This window comes from Eremothecium gossypii, chromosome IV (genome assembly GCF_000091025.4).
Source record: "Eremothecium gossypii ATCC 10895 chromosome IV, complete sequence".
Taxonomy (NCBI): Eukaryota; Fungi; Ascomycota; class Saccharomycetes; order Saccharomycetales; family Saccharomycetaceae; genus Eremothecium; species Eremothecium gossypii.
The window spans coordinates 1,119,330-1,133,886 of NC_005785.6; the positions used below are offsets into that span (position 1 = coordinate 1,119,330).

The 14,557-nt window shown below is 50.3% G+C and overlaps 9 protein-coding genes and 1 non-coding gene across 10 annotated transcripts; 4 read left to right on the plus strand and 6 right to left on the minus strand.

Moving 5' to 3' along the window:
• Nucleotides 1-357: 357 nt before the first annotated feature.
• On the plus strand, nt 358-2,304 carry AGOS_ADR239W (ADR239Wp; the record flags this gene model as incomplete). Its single annotated transcript, NM_209688.2, has 1 exon — nt 358-2,304. The coding sequence occupies one exon, from the start codon at nt 358-360 to the stop codon at nt 2,302-2,304; it is 1,947 nt and encodes a 648-aa protein (NP_984335.2).
• Nucleotides 2,305-2,803: 499 nt separating this feature from the next.
• Nucleotides 2,804-2,885, minus strand: AGOS_t0082. Its single transcript has one exon. It is a non-coding gene; the product is annotated as a tRNA-Ser (tRNA).
• An 892-nt stretch (nt 2,886-3,777) lies between these two features.
• Nucleotides 3,778-4,017, minus strand: COX12 (cytochrome c oxidase subunit VIb; the record flags this gene model as incomplete). The annotated part of the gene is made up of 1 exon (NM_209689.1): nt 3,778-4,017. The coding sequence occupies one exon, from the start codon at nt 4,015-4,017 to the stop codon at nt 3,778-3,780; it is 240 nt and encodes a 79-aa protein (NP_984336.1).
• Nucleotides 4,018-4,264: 247 nt separating this feature from the next.
• RIC1 (Ric1p) lies at nt 4,265-7,246 on the minus strand (the record flags this gene model as incomplete). Its single annotated transcript, NM_209690.2, has 1 exon — nt 4,265-7,246. The coding sequence occupies one exon, from the start codon at nt 7,244-7,246 to the stop codon at nt 4,265-4,267; it is 2,982 nt and encodes a 993-aa protein (NP_984337.1).
• A 259-nt stretch (nt 7,247-7,505) lies between these two features.
• On the minus strand, nt 7,506-9,071 carry RRB1 (ribosome biosynthesis protein RRB1; the record flags this gene model as incomplete). The annotated part of the gene is made up of 1 exon (NM_209691.2): nt 7,506-9,071. The coding sequence occupies one exon, from the start codon at nt 9,069-9,071 to the stop codon at nt 7,506-7,508; it is 1,566 nt and encodes a 521-aa protein (NP_984338.2).
• A 157-nt stretch (nt 9,072-9,228) lies between these two features.
• Nucleotides 9,229-9,846, minus strand: JLP2 (Jlp2p; the record flags this gene model as incomplete). Its single annotated transcript, NM_209692.1, has 1 exon — nt 9,229-9,846. One exon carries the CDS (start codon nt 9,844-9,846, stop codon nt 9,229-9,231), a length of 618 nt encoding a protein of 205 aa, NP_984339.1.
• A 277-nt stretch (nt 9,847-10,123) lies between these two features.
• On the plus strand, nt 10,124-10,963 carry REC114 (Rec114p; the record flags this gene model as incomplete). The annotated part of the gene is made up of 1 exon (NM_209693.1): nt 10,124-10,963. The coding sequence occupies one exon, from the start codon at nt 10,124-10,126 to the stop codon at nt 10,961-10,963; it is 840 nt and encodes a 279-aa protein (NP_984340.1).
• A 775-nt stretch (nt 10,964-11,738) lies between these two features.
• Nucleotides 11,739-12,281, plus strand: AGOS_ADR245W (ADR245Wp; the record flags this gene model as incomplete). The annotated part of the gene is made up of 1 exon (NM_209694.2): nt 11,739-12,281. The coding sequence occupies one exon, from the start codon at nt 11,739-11,741 to the stop codon at nt 12,279-12,281; it is 543 nt and encodes a 180-aa protein (NP_984341.2).
• A 354-nt stretch (nt 12,282-12,635) lies between these two features.
• Nucleotides 12,636-13,220, minus strand: AGOS_ADR246C (ADR246Cp; the record flags this gene model as incomplete). Its single annotated transcript, NM_209695.2, has 1 exon — nt 12,636-13,220. One exon carries the CDS (start codon nt 13,218-13,220, stop codon nt 12,636-12,638), a length of 585 nt encoding a protein of 194 aa, NP_984342.2.
• Nucleotides 13,221-13,839: 619 nt separating this feature from the next.
• ERG29 (Erg29p) lies at nt 13,840-14,550 on the plus strand (the record flags this gene model as incomplete). Its single annotated transcript, NM_209696.1, has 1 exon — nt 13,840-14,550. The coding sequence occupies one exon, from the start codon at nt 13,840-13,842 to the stop codon at nt 14,548-14,550; it is 711 nt and encodes a 236-aa protein (NP_984343.1).
• Nucleotides 14,551-14,557: the final 7 nt, after the last annotated feature.

Below are 14,557 nucleotides of genomic sequence, written 5' to 3' on the forward strand. Positions count from 1 at the left end.
TTCTAACGCCATCGGCGAGGCACTTCGGTATAAAGCCGTAAGGCACCCGCACGTGCAGTATTGGAGCACTGCGTTAGGTTTGCTGCACGGACCTTGAACCTCGCGTCTTAAACGATGACTACCATGGCCCGTGCCACGTGCTCCGGGTCCGAGCGGGCCGAAGCCACGTGCAGTGCTCGGTATTGGCTCGGCAGGCATCAGACCAGTGCAATCGCCGGGCGCGGCAGCTACGTAAGGTGAGCTACTTAGACTTGGCTTCGCTATCTCGTCTGTGGCGGCGAAATGGGCGGATTAGCATATACTCCGAAGCCGCTGTGCAGCTGGAAACCAAGAAACGCTTGGTAGTATATATATGGCATGTCGCATGCCGCGACGGTGGCGCACACAGGCAGCATGGCGCCCATATACACTCCGCTGAGCACAGGCAGGTTCGATGAGCGCCGGTTGAAGGCGCTGCGGCAAAAGCGCCCTGCGTGGCTGCTTGGCTTGCAGTACACGCTGTGCGTTCTGATCCCGCTGCTGGTGGTGCTATTCGCGCTGCACGATATGCGCCTGCGAGGGCTGGGGGACGCGGACCGCGGGTGGCTGCTTGACACGCAGCGCAATTACACGATGGACCGCGCGTACTGGCGCGGTCAGAAGCAACCGTGCAATCGCCACTACTACTTCAGAGTATCAAAGCTGGTGGAGAGGGCGCCGGACGGCATTGTGCGCAACCTGACGGTGATCAACGGGCAGTACCCGGGGCCGCTGGTGGAGGCTAACGCGGGGGACACGTTGTGGCTGCATGTGGTTAACGAGATGGACGACGAGCCTGTGACCATACACTGCCACGGGCTGTTCTTTGAAAACCAGGCGTACAACGACGGCGCTGCCCACATCAACCAGTGCCCGATCCCGCCGGGGGGCGGCAAGTACACCTACCGGATTAAGGTGAGCGAGAAGCAATGGGGCACGTACTGGTATCACTCGCACTTTGCCGCGCAACAGGCAGACGGTCTTTTTGGGCCGCTGGTGATACACTCTAGCGAGGAGGACATGCTCCTTGAGGAATACGACGAGGACATGGTGGTTATGGTCAATGACTACTACCACGATATGGCGGCTACTTATATGGCGGACTATTTGGCGCCCGGTAACGAAAACGTAGAGCCAACGCCAGACAACGGTTTCATTCAAGGCAGTGGCCCTTTTAAGTACGACTCGGCGACTTACATCGTGCCCCACGGTAGCGCCCGAAATGTTAGCTACGTTGGCGACGTCGCTGTGCCAACTTTGCACCTGGCGCCGGAGCGGAAGTATCGCGTGCGGCTGATCAATGCCGGGTTCTTCGCGCCCTTTAACTTTGCTGTAGATCAGCATCGATTGGAAGTTGTGGAGGCAGACGGCACTGTTGTGGATCCTGTTGAGCTCGAGTCCATCACGATGTCTGTGGGTCAGCGCTATTCATTCTTTCTTAAGCGCGAGGATCACTCGTCGAGAGATTACTTGGTCCGCGCGCGTTTCAATCCATTTTGCTTTGAGGAAAATACTGATAATTTTGATACCGATGTTCATGCTATTCTAAGCTACGAGAACGATCCTGGCGTACCAGCCCCTACCGGCCACGGCTGGCCTTACGATGGCGGGAATACACATTGCGCGGATACCAACCAGACCATGTTCCGCACGCGCGGTGCCAAAGTGCCGCGTAGAAGCGATGGGCTCAACCGCCCCGACATCTTCCTCACACTGGACGTGTCGTTCCTGATTAAGGAACGGCAACTAGATCGAGGGTACTTCAATAAGCACACTTATAAACCACTAGGAAATAGTTGCACGATGCACGAACTGGCATTTGAACCTGACGCTAATCCAATCAGAAAATTGCATACCGAGTCTGATCTTGAAACAGTAAATCAAGGACAATACCTAATCAATCTAGACAAGCGTGGCTCAATAGTGGATATTGTCATTAATAATTACGATGATGGCGCCCACCCCTTCCATATGCATGGGCATAAGTTTTGGGTTCTTCGTGATTCTCTTAACGGATACTTTCATGATAATTATTATGAGGACTCTGCTTCATTGAACTTTGAAAATCCTGTACTTCGTGATACTATCAATGTCAGCGGATATGGGTACGCTGTGATTCGGTTCGTGGTCGATAACCCGGGCATATGGCCGTTCCACTGTCACATAGGCTGGCACATGGCCGCGGGTCTATTATTACAGATAAATGCATTGCAAGCTGAATATACTGAGTGGACTGACTATCCTGCCACGTGGAGCAGCCACTGTCGCCTCCCTGGCAATGCGTAATTCAGCAGTTCGCGACGTTATAATAATTGAGCTATTTCTCCATTTCCGCTTAGTAGGTAGGCATTTACCTGCTGGGTAAGGGACTATCGCCCGCGCATGCATAATTCTCTTCCGAATGCTCGATTTTGGTATCAGAGAAAGCTTTGGTATCAAGCAATAATAGCTGTGCGCAGCATGCTTTTTCCAAAAACTGCATATGACTTCTGGAGAGCAGGTATTTCCTAGTACTGAGTCTTCTGGAGTATATCAATTGCTTGCAATACGATATAGTCCGGTGTACTAGCCCGCTGGCTGGGCCGCACCTTGTGAACCAATGAAGTTCGAAAGTACATAGCCAAAATGTGTATTATGGCGCACGACCCTACGAAACGCGGTTATGGGTGCTCAGCAATGTATACTACCCCTGTGCTTTAAATCGCCGTTCGGGTTTTAGCGCCCAGGGTTCTATGCCGATTTCTGGCCAAATGGCCTCAGCTCTAGTCGAAAAAACAAAAATATTCGACAACAGCAGGACTCGAACCTGCGCGGGCATAGCCCAAAAGATTTCTAATCTTTCGCCTTAACCGCTCGGCCATGTTGCCAGTTTATGATATACTCTGAAAATACTGAGTAGAATCGTCAATCTAACATCAGGTGACCAAGCGAATAACGTGGATTTTTAGAAAGCGACACGTGATAGCCCCGTGTTATACGTCTTGATTCTCAGTGACATAACAAATATACAAGCATCACGTCACCGCTTGGAGGCAAGCAGCACGTACATAGACAGGGCGCATAGTAGCCATCCGCTCACAGTAATAAACCCAGCATAGCGAAGTCCAAAATCCAATTGGACGTGCTATCCCGCTACTTTAATGGATTGACGCTGATTTTGTTGTAGTGCCAATGTATATATATAGCTATATCAGCGTGACACATAAATGGGGCACCACTCCCGAGGCTGGTGGTGAGTGGACCAGATTGCTGTCAGCATAGCCGCTAACGATTCCATGCGTGGGCTACCTGCCAGCATTCTGGACATTGGCTCACATAAGTTGTTGTCACACGAGTTAAAGCCTTGCCTTGCACTACACACACCCCGTATATACCTGTGATGACTACCTATATCATGCCAAATAAAGTCATAGCCTCGTCTAAAGCGTCTCCTTTTTGAAGGCCGCTACTTGCCTCTTCTGGCATGCATCCACATCCGGTTATCGGCTAACGTAAAATACTATGTTATAGGTTGATTCATAATACGTACCGATAATCCTATTTGCACTTGGACCATCCCAACACTCGTAGGCTCCGAACACCCTGGACTCCAGCCGAGATCGCTAGGTCGAACCGTAGCTTGCTAGCTCGCCAAGGAGAGCATGGTACCAGAGGTGGAGCTGGTTGTAGTGCAATAGACACCTTCAAGAATGTTAGATAGTGATGTCAACCTTGGTAGAGCAGTTGGAGACAAAAACACGATCGCTGATCGCTAGATCTCTAGACCTTGTCCCCGGGGAAAATCCCCTTGGATCTTTGTTCGTCCCACTTTTCGACCCACTCGACAGGGCACAAAGATGAAAAGGTTCTAAAGAACACCTTGCATGGGCCAAAGTCCTCGCCCTTGGCATTAACACACTTGTGGTAGTCAACGTACGATTGCCAGCAGTGCTTCGTCTGGTTCTGGTTAGGGAAGCGGGCGTCGAAACCAACTGTACGCAATGGGGATTCTTCAGACATGCTTAATGCTTAAGGTGGTAGAACAGAGTTAATTGATTGAACTGCTGACTCTGAACAAAAAACTGAGGCTTCGCTACCGGGTTTGCAAGCTAATGTTACCAAAGGTCTGCCGTTGTAGCCCTCTGTGCAGGGCCCCGGAAAATTTTATGAAGCCACACTCATCACTTGATACGTGAGACAAATACTTCCTTATCATTGGACATTCGTCACGTGATATATGCCTAGCATGACATAGGAACTACCGCCATTATAACTGCTGCAGACAGTCTTCGACCAGCGTACTCCCGTTCTGCTTGTCCAGAGCTTTGACGAAGCGCATGATTTGAAGCGCCATATCCCAGTACTCTTGTGCTTCGAGAGGAGTAAGAGCGCTACCTGCTGAGGTGACGATGACCTTCAATACCTTCTGTATGAGGCCCTCGTATTGCAGCGCTGCGGAAATAGGCGAGTTGACTGCGTTGTCAACTGCCAGGTGGCCATTTTTGTCTGTATTAAGAGGGATATCTGCCTTCGGGGCTACAGGTTTCACGGCCGCGGTACCGGTGCTTGTTTCGTCGTAGTTTAAGAAGACCATGAGCAGCATTCCCAGAATCTTGGTTTCGCCGTTTTCTGTGCACTGCACCAGCAATTCCATCGGCGTGAGTCCCAATTGCTCGAACAGGTAGTCCCAGTGCTTGGTTTCGATCTTGCGGAGACAGTTACTAACGATCTCCATCTTCCAGCTGGCCTTATTGGGAGGGGCCTCGTCATAGATATCGATGAGCTGAAGAATGGGCGCCAGTGGCCGATTAGCAAGAACATCGGTGGACAGAACCTTTTCCAGGACAAATGGATAGTGTCTTAACATGCTGTACTGCTCGTGGATTTCGATTCCCGGAAGGCCCTTTTCTAGGAGTCTGGAGATCACTTGGTCAAGGTAAATATGCTGATCCAATGCCATCTTCGTTACGTGGTCCCGATAGGAACACTGGACATTATAGACAAGGGCCATACTGGGATTCACAAAAACTGGATATTCATCTTCGGACACTGGCACCGTGGCCTGGGGAGTATCTTTGTTGGCTAGTTCTTCCACTGTGAAAATTGATAGCTGATTTCCAGTAAGAACGGAGATGGTTTCACCAGTGCAGTCTATCACCCGCTCTACGGAATCCATTATAACCGAGGTATTTGCGTAGCCCTGTTCATCTTGAGTTCCAACACGATAGAGAGTGTCGCCGTCTAGCACCAATAGCTGACCTTTCCAAGGTAGGAGCCAGCGAACATTGCTTGACACTTCTTCTGGCAACTTGTGACGCTTGCTTTGATGAAACCGTTTGATTGTTTCAACGCCTGCTGGATGTAGAAAAGAGATGACGTCAAAAACTGTATAGGAGCCATCTTCGCAAAGAAGTAATAACTCTGCCGTCTTGAATAGTGTCAGGCCAGATTCATCTGAAGTCTTGCTTTTAACTTTTAGTGGTTTCAATGTTGGACACGTAGTGACGAATATATTCTGTAGTTTTGACTCGTAAGGTATCTCCCATCTCCAGACTGAATACTCCTCGAGGTCTTCAGATGGGCCTGCTTTTTGAGAAAACTGATAGCACTGTAACCACTCGTCACCCTCATTGTTAGCCATATGGCAAAGTAGGAAATGGTTTCCAAGCCAGACTATTTCAAGTATTGTCACGTCATGGAAGATCTTCCATCTGTTGGAATGAAGAAAATGCAAAAGCAGAATATTCCTATTGCTAATATAGACAGCCAGGAGGTTTTGAGGTCCATTAAGCCTTGCAGCCAAAATATGGTTATTTAGTTCTTTTAAAGGGAGACTGATTACTTGCATCAGATTTTGTTCCAACGTGGGACAATTCAATGGGGATGATATCATCAGATCATTGTGTTTATTGCAAAGTATTAATGGTGTGTCATGCTTGAAATCAATTGACTGGTTGCTTATCTCCTGCCACATTGGCCAGGTAATCAGGTGGCCATCCGCTGAACCTATAAGTATAGTGTTGTCAAAACAGTTGAGGCTGGTACATGCTAAAGACTTGCCATTCATATCAAAGTCGGATGAAAAGAGGATATTACCATAGATTGTAGATATACAAATGCGATTATCCTGGGTTAATAGAATAAGCAAATCTTCCTCCTTGTGGCACCTCCTAATTTTTAAGGAGAGTTTGGAGCGCTTAATGGTTTTCGACTTAACATTGTAATGTAACAGTTCACTTTCGTATGCTAAAACAAGAATATCGTATATAGCATATACTGCGATTAGTTCAGATGCTGGCGAAGTGGGCACATCGTCTGTATGGATCTCCTGAGAACCTAACGACACCCGGTTAATACTAACTTTGTACTCTGCATCTTGCGCTGCCACAAATAAGTCCCCATTATGGAGAACCATATGATGCCCATGCTTAATCTCAATCAACGAACTTTTATTTAGCTTAAAGTCGGAAAGATGCAGGTGCTTGACCCCGTCTGATAGTAGCAAAACCATGAACTGCCCTTCTTCCTCATCAGTTGAATCAATTGAATATGCGCCGAACATATCATGAATTGGGTAGTCAAATTTTAACACTACCCTTAAACGCAGTTCGTGCTTCTTGACAGGGAGTTCTTCGTTGGCACTCCCAGTGCCCTTCCAGAACTCAAAAAATCCTCGGGTCTTGCCAGTAACGTATCCATTCTGGATCGCTGTTCTACCATCGTTTTTGTCAAATACTGTGAGAACGCTGGAGGTACTTTCATCCCCAATAAATGGCCTCTTTTCGAGTAAATGGTGTCTTTCACGATCACAGGCCACCCCATAATCCGTGTACACGGAGAAACCATCAATCCCCGCGAGAACCTGGTAGACCAGCAGGAAATTATCGCTTGTCATAATATAGAAGAACACACCCTTTGTTTCAACGTTGAATGACTTATGGTTTTCTTTGGTGACAACTTCATCGAGCAGGGTTCCATAGTGCATATTGTTATACATCTTCTTATTCAGCCCAAACTTTTCCACCGATTCGTTTGTCCGCTCGTGGCATGCAACTAGGGCCATTGGCTTTGCGTTATAGACCAGAACTCGAGTCTCGGTTAGCACTATAACCAAATTCGATTGTGATAACACACCAATTTCTAATATGCTCTCATATCCATCTGAATCTGCCGGGGTTCCCTGCTTGAATGCATACTCGCCTTTGGGCAATCGCGAGGCTCTGAACGGTTCAAAGGGCCAAAGTCTCATCTCTGAGGAGTTAGCTCCCTCACAACGTCCAGAGGATGGCAATTAGAAGAATAAGTGCACCAGTTGTTGACTACGGCATCTGCTATCTCCGTAGTTGGTGATAATAACAGTACACTACTGTTCTGTGAGATATGTGGACTACTTATCCTAATGAGTATCGGATCGTTAAGATCAGATTGGCCGTTGCTGGTACTTCGAACTATATATCCATTGCCTATCCTCTAGACATGCTACTAATATACAGGGAAATTGATAGAACTCAGACACTGATAGTTTTCCAAACGTTCAAACCGTCGGTGCCTGTGCTGACTAGACAGCCAGGGATCTGCTTATGCCATTTCACGTCCTTCACCTCCTTTTGCCAGTGTACAAATAGCAGCTGAGGTGGAATCTGTTGAAGTTCCTTGACCTCTGCCGCTTGCTGCTTGATTTCTTCGTCGTCGGCTTCGACAGACAAGTCCCAAAGGGTCACGGTGTTGTCTTCAGATGCAACTGCAATGATAGATTCATCCAATGGGTTGAAACTTATCGAGGTAATGGCACCCTTGTGGAAATCGTACTGTGCAACTGGAGACACACCTCCCTGCTGGTTCGAGAATTGCCTCAAGTCCCACACACCCCATGTGCCGTTGTCATCACCAGTAGCAAGCAAGTAGCTGATCTTCTGGTTCCAGCTCATGACATTCACATCTGTGTCTGAAACCTTAACAGATAGCGCTGGCTTGTGCTTTTTAGACCGTATGTCCCATATGCGGACATGGCCGTCCACACCGCACGTGGCAAATACGGTATTTTCACTTGGAGACCACTTTATGTCCTCGATGGACTTATTATTGTCGACAGTGAATGGCTGCTTGTCGGTAATCCATTTGGAGGAAGTTCTCTGGGTCAAAAATACCCTTCCGGAGCAGTCTCCGGTCAAGAGAGCGCCAGTTTTGATCAAAGGCGACCAGTCTAGTCCATAGCCCTCGACATTCCCATGATTTTTGATAGTGTACTGTGGTCTTTGCGCAGCTTTAGGGACCTGGTAACCTGGCGAGCTGAATGCCTTTACTTGAGGTCCAAGGTCAAATATATGTGCCTCACCGTTTTCGCTCATGGTAGCGGCCAAAACTTCCTGTGATTCAGCGGCGAACGGGGATACCTGCATTCGGTTCGTTGTGTCACGTAGCTTGATATTTTCGTTCTCGATAATCGGATCGGCGTCCTCGTCCTCGTCATCTTCGTCGTCCTCCGCACCGTCGTCCTCATCCTTCGCAAGGGTTTTCGCCAATTGAGATAACTTTAGCACAAGCAGCTCGTTGTCTTTCTTCTTGGATGCCTGCGTGGCCGTAGTCATCAGAATCGACTGTGGGTAATTTCTCCGCTCAGACCCAAGGTTATCCGGGATCAGATCCAGCGTCATGCATGGCCATGGAAGATTGACATTGTGAAGCATCTCATAAACAGTAGGATCTGCCTGCAGCACCTCGTCAGGTCCTAGGGGCTGCGACATGTGTGGCAGGTACAGCTGCCCTTCCTTTGTATCAGCGCCTTTGTCATTTTCAACCATGTTCTCGGCCTGCTGTTGCTTCTGCTCCAGGTACTCCTCGTCGTCCATGGCATCGTCATCTCCGTCGGCATCATCATCCACCTGAATGATCTCGCCCTCGCTGTCGAAGTCGTCGCCATACGGATCTTCAAATTCCCCCATCTCTTCATCGTGCATATCGACGTCTTCATCCTCTCCGCCTGCCACAGGCACTGTGTGAAGATCTGTTTTGGATTGGACTACCCGCCCCTGTCCATCTTCTAGTTCTTCGATTGAAGCTGATCTCTTCGACATAGTGTCTTAATAGGCCTGCTGAGGACTTCACTGAGAAAGCTTCAATAGCGGGCAATGGCCCATCTCATCAACACTTAAAATTTTTCGTGGCAAAAGAAACAACACTGGAATCACGTGACCACACAAAACTCACGATTTACTGTTGAAGGGGAGCAGGCTACGACGACTCTTCTTCGCATGGTAACTCGCTGCTGTCCACTTGCCGCTTGCGAGCCTTCTTTGCTGACGCTCGCTCTTTCTCCTCTTCTAACAGCCTCTCCCGGTTAGCTGTGATGTAGTGGATGAAGAAGTCGCCATCCTTGCTGCGTTTCGCATCACGCAGGAGCGTCTCGACATCGTCGTATATATCAATGCGTCGCTTTCGCAGTTGGTTTAGCAGCTTGTTATCACGCCCTGCACATTGCAACTTCGCGATGGCTTTGGTCGACTTGAACGACACCTCGCCCGGTTTCATATATCCAGATTTGCGCAGGTTGTGCCAGGGCGTGCTCACAATGCTACATTGTGCCTGCTTGTTCCCTTGTACAGACTCTGACTTGCACAACTGCAGGCAGGCATGCAGCACATCCCGCGGCACGTCGCTGGAGCTCTGCTGCTTTGCATGTAACTTGAGATAGACATGTGCGCTGGCATACTTGTCTACGTGGAACCAGAGGTAGTTTAACTCCCGGTACCCGTGCTTGACCAAAAGGTCGTTCTCCTCCTTGTTCCTGCCTACTACAATCCAGAACACCTCTGCTGAGTCGGCGGCTATTAAGTCATAGAAGTATACCATGCTTGCGTACTAGTAAGTGAAACAAGGGCAAGCCACACGCAGCTGAGATTTCTTTAATGCACTTGCGGGTAACACAACGATTGAGGAAGCACGAAGCAGTGTACGCTATTCAAAGGGTTCGATCTACGGACTGTCCCAAATTTGCGTTTTTAATGCCTGTTCTTGTTGTGGGTCCTCGCTATGCTTTGTTGGCTCGGTATGTTTGTCTATCAGTGTGGGCGGCTAATGATATCCTCCCTGCTTCTGACCACCACAACAACGCGAGGAGAAGGATTCAATGCCAATGAACGAGTTTGTGATTCCCATTAGGAAGTATTCCCAGTATTCATTCTGGGAACCTGCCCCTCAGGGCTTTAGCTCTCCAAAAGTACCTGTTATGATGGAGAAGTGGCAACACTTTTCAATGAGAGAGAACCTTCTATTCAAGATAGGCAGCAAGGGCGATGGTCTACTGACGATTAAAGTGGTGTGGAATAATGCACAGGTATTGGAGGAGGTCAGTGCCCCTTTGCATTCGGACACGGTGCAGTTTTCCTTCAAGGCGCCGTCGATATCGTGCAAATACCTGTACAAGCAGAGTGGCCAGATGTTCATCCGCCGCTTCCAGGTAGGGTTTGTGACGGGACATGAATTTCTACAGACGAAGGAAGTGTTAGCGAAACTCGGGTTTGTAATGCGGACTGCGGTGTCGACACGGCAGAATTCCAAGGCAGTATTTGTCCCTCCCGCCGGGCCCGCCTTTGATCTCAGCAACGCGAGCTTCCAAGGGATGTACGCGCCGCTGGACGCCTTTGGATGTGCAACGCAGGCGTCCCAGCAGGCACTTTGGCAAGCAGTCGAGCCGCTTCTTTCGCAGAGTACTCCGTTACCATCAGCCCGCCCAGAAGGATTTGGGCTGGCAAGCTTAGAAAACGGGCAGCGGCCGCCTGCGATGGGACAGATTTTGAGGGGATGCGGAGACACACCGCCGAAGGAGTTGTTTCCCTCGACGACGACCCTTGTGAGTGCGAACACGCTGGCAGATATTGATGCAGAGTCGCTCAAGCAGAGGCTACAGGACAAGGAATTTATGAGATGGGTATGTTCTAAAATCACGGATATTCAGTACGAACCATAATTAAAAGACTAACTTATCTAAACTGAGAAGGTGGATAAAGTCGAGGAAACTCTATCTAGCATACTAAATGATAATAAAAGTCAGTAGAGCAAGCAGTCCTGAGAATCCGCTCCCATAGCTCAAAGCTGGCGCTACATTATTGCTTTTTGCGCTCTCAGCCTTGGTCGCCGAGCTTGTCGCGGTTGAACTAGAGTGAGAGCTACTATGCTCTGAGGTAGACTTGGCAGTATGAGAAGCAGAGGCCGTGCTACTCTGAGCAGAGCTGGCGGTAGTGGAGCTTGCGGAGGCAGAATTCTGCTTCTCGAACCCCTGCTGGGCTTGGACTCCAACTTCAGCTACCTTCTGGTAGAACTGTTGCAAAGTCTCTAGAGGCTTTGCGTCTAAGTTCTTGCTGAAGTCGCTCACGACATTGCGGATACTTTCCGCAAACTTCGCCTGCTCGGGTGAGGAGGGATTGGACAAGGCATGTTCATTCTGAAAGTTTGAAGCTAACAAATTGAAGTAATCCTTTGCCTCTTCCGGTTTGAGTAGCTTGAAGAAGGCTAAATCTTCATCTGAGATGGGAACCTGTGCAGGAGCAAGCGTTCTTGGACCAATGTGCGTGGATTTAGAAATCTGGAGTGGTGCCCCGAGACCAGGAATATTAATTCCTATCCCTCTGAGAATGTCGAGCAATGGACCGAGAAACCGAAGGACGCTCCCTAAAGGTAGAGATGAGAGAAATCTCCTCACATCATCAGGATTTGGTGCCTGTCCTTTCTGAAGTGCCGACCATATGTTGATGAGTGCACCTACATCTGGTGGCGTGCCGTTGTTCAATCTCGTCAAGAACCCAATGACCTCTTCACTAGATGGAACAATGCCTCCCAACGAGTCCTGGAATGCGATTATATCAAAAAAATCAGGCAATCTACCATTTGCCAAGGCCTCCAAAATTCTGCGGAGCGCATTAATATCAACACCCTGCCCATCGGCTCTCGCCACCAATTCACTACGCTTCTTGTGGCCTCCATCGCTTAGTGGCCCACCCACAACGGTTGATAGTAGATGGAGCAAGTTGCTTAACTCTTTAGCACCAATGTCAGCGCCGCCGACAGCAGTCTGGAAGATACGAATAACTCTGGCGGCATTCTCACCAAACTGTGGTATGTTCTCGAGAAGGTCTGCAAGATCCGACAAGTTGGGGACAGCTGGCGCAGCTGGCTTCTCGTCTTCACCATCGCGCCTCTGTAGAACCTGGGCGGGAACACGCACTGACTGGTACTTGGATGGCGAGTTGAATACGTCCTGCAGGTACTTGAAAATATCATCCAGCTGAATGCTAACCGAGTAGACCTGATCCGTCGGAATCTCATCACGCCTGGCCACCGGGGCAGGCGTGGGGCCAACACGTCCGACAACCGCCCCATAGGCCTGGCCCGCACAGGCTGACAACAGCGTCCCATAGCTGAAGAGGTTAGCCAATTTCATATCGATTCTGGCAAGGTAATACTAAAAAAGAATTATATCCTGTCCCTGGTTGGGTGCAAAAGGGGGGTTGTATCGAATTAATCCGCCCCATAAAACCCTTATATATGATGGGAATACGCTTCTTGGAGGTCAGACTTCCGGAATCAAGCGGTCACCGCAAGATTCCACTGAATTAGCCAAGGTATTCCCACCCACAACGAATTTAGACTAGAGCCATCGCAGCTGCGATAACGGCAGCTGCAGCCGGGATACCGACAACGCCGGCTGCATCCGTGCTTGCGCTTGCGGCAGTCGTCCCTGTAGTCCGAGTAGACGCGCCGGACCCAGAAGAACCCGTGGAGGACGAGCCCGACGAGCTCGACCCTGAAGACTCGGTCGAAGAGCTGGCAGGCGCAGAAGTCGCGGACCCAGAGCCCGCAGATCCGTGCTCGGCAGAGTGCTCTGGTCCAGAGTGCTCTGGGCCGGAGTGTTCTGGTCCAGAGTGTTCTGGGCCGGAGCCAGATCCATTGGAGCCAGAGTTGCCGGAGTTAGAACCGGCGGCGCCACCTGCGGCGCCACCTGCGGCGCCACCTGCGGCCCCGCCAGCGGCCCCGCCTGCTGCACCGGAGCTAGCACCGGACGTCGCGCCTGGTCCAGAACCTGAGGCGGTGACTGTCGTGGTGCTAGAAATGCTTGCGCCCGACCCCGCACCCGGAGCGGGGGCAGCGCTGCCGGTAACAGACCCCGAGGATGACTGTGCTGCAACAAAAGCGACTTGAGCGAGTAGAATAGCGGAGGTGTACTTCATATTAGTGGTTGTTTTTCCAAATGCGATTTTGGTATTGTTCTGAGACGGATCCATTCTGTTCAACGGACGCATACCCTACTTATATACCCGGCGTGCCCACGCATGAATAGCCACCGCAACTCCCAGCCCCTACGCTCCGTGCTCTTGCGCCAACGACGAACAAACGTTCTCTAGGGTTGCTGATTCTAGATGCTTTACCGCGTTTCCTTGTGGTCCCGTTCTTCTCTCCTGTTGCACGAATCCCGGATGACGACATACGGCTATAAACACCAGGTACCCCTTGTTGCAGTTGCGAACATCGGTTAGCCAAGCCCACCAGACATTCTTGGCCTCATTCGCGTCATGCAGGGAGTTCTAGACATTTCATGTGATGGGATCCTTATTGCCCTTGCTGGAAGGTGACGGGAGGAGACTGGCAGCTCGCGCTACGGTATATGTCAGGCACTCTCTTCGGCCGGACAGAAAAAAAGGGCTCACAGTGTACGGATGGCTTACTCACGTGAAACAGGTTGGCCAGGCTTTCATTCCAGAATGGCAGTAGCCATCAAATGATGTGTCGTCGCCGGCTGGAGCAACTTCGCATTACAGGCTGTTAGGTTGAAGCTAGTTGCCATTAGCAATGGACGGTGTGGCTCGGCTCTTTTGGAAGTGCGATGCGGTGCTCCTGCAGTGGATAAGGGACGTGAAGTTCCTGCGCACGTACACGGCGGACGACACGGGCGCAAGAATCACGCTGTTCCTGTGCGTGATGGGGCTGTTTGCGCTGGTCAACGAGCTGTACATCACGGTGGAGATGTCCTTTGTGCAGAAGGAGACGTACGAGGAGCTACGACAGCGCAAGCTGGAGGAGGCGCTCAAGACACACCGGATGGTGCTGGACGACTCGTACCACGGGAAGGAGTACCTGGACGAGAAGACGGGCCTTGTGATCGAGGAGTTCGAGAACCGCGAGAAGTTTTTTGCGAAGCCGGTGCACGTGGCGCACGTGTACGTGGAGAGCCGGGTCCTGGACTCGAGCGCGGGCGAGCGGCCTATTTTTGATGCATTTACTTACCATATCGAGTTTTCGCCTGAGGAGTACGAGTCGGAGCGGCGACCAGAGTTCGGAGCGGCTCTTCGCGTGCTGCGGAGGCGGCTGTACCACCTGTTCAAGGACAGCGACACATATCGGGAGCTGGCTGCGAAGCGCCAGCTGCAGTTCACCGTGTCCAACGGCGTCCGGGTCTACAACAGCCTGGGGGAGACGCTGACCGCGGACTTCGACGACGTGCAACTCTGCTTCTTGAAAATGGAAACCGGAGATACTATACGCTGCGACTATATAGTTTAGTGTGTAG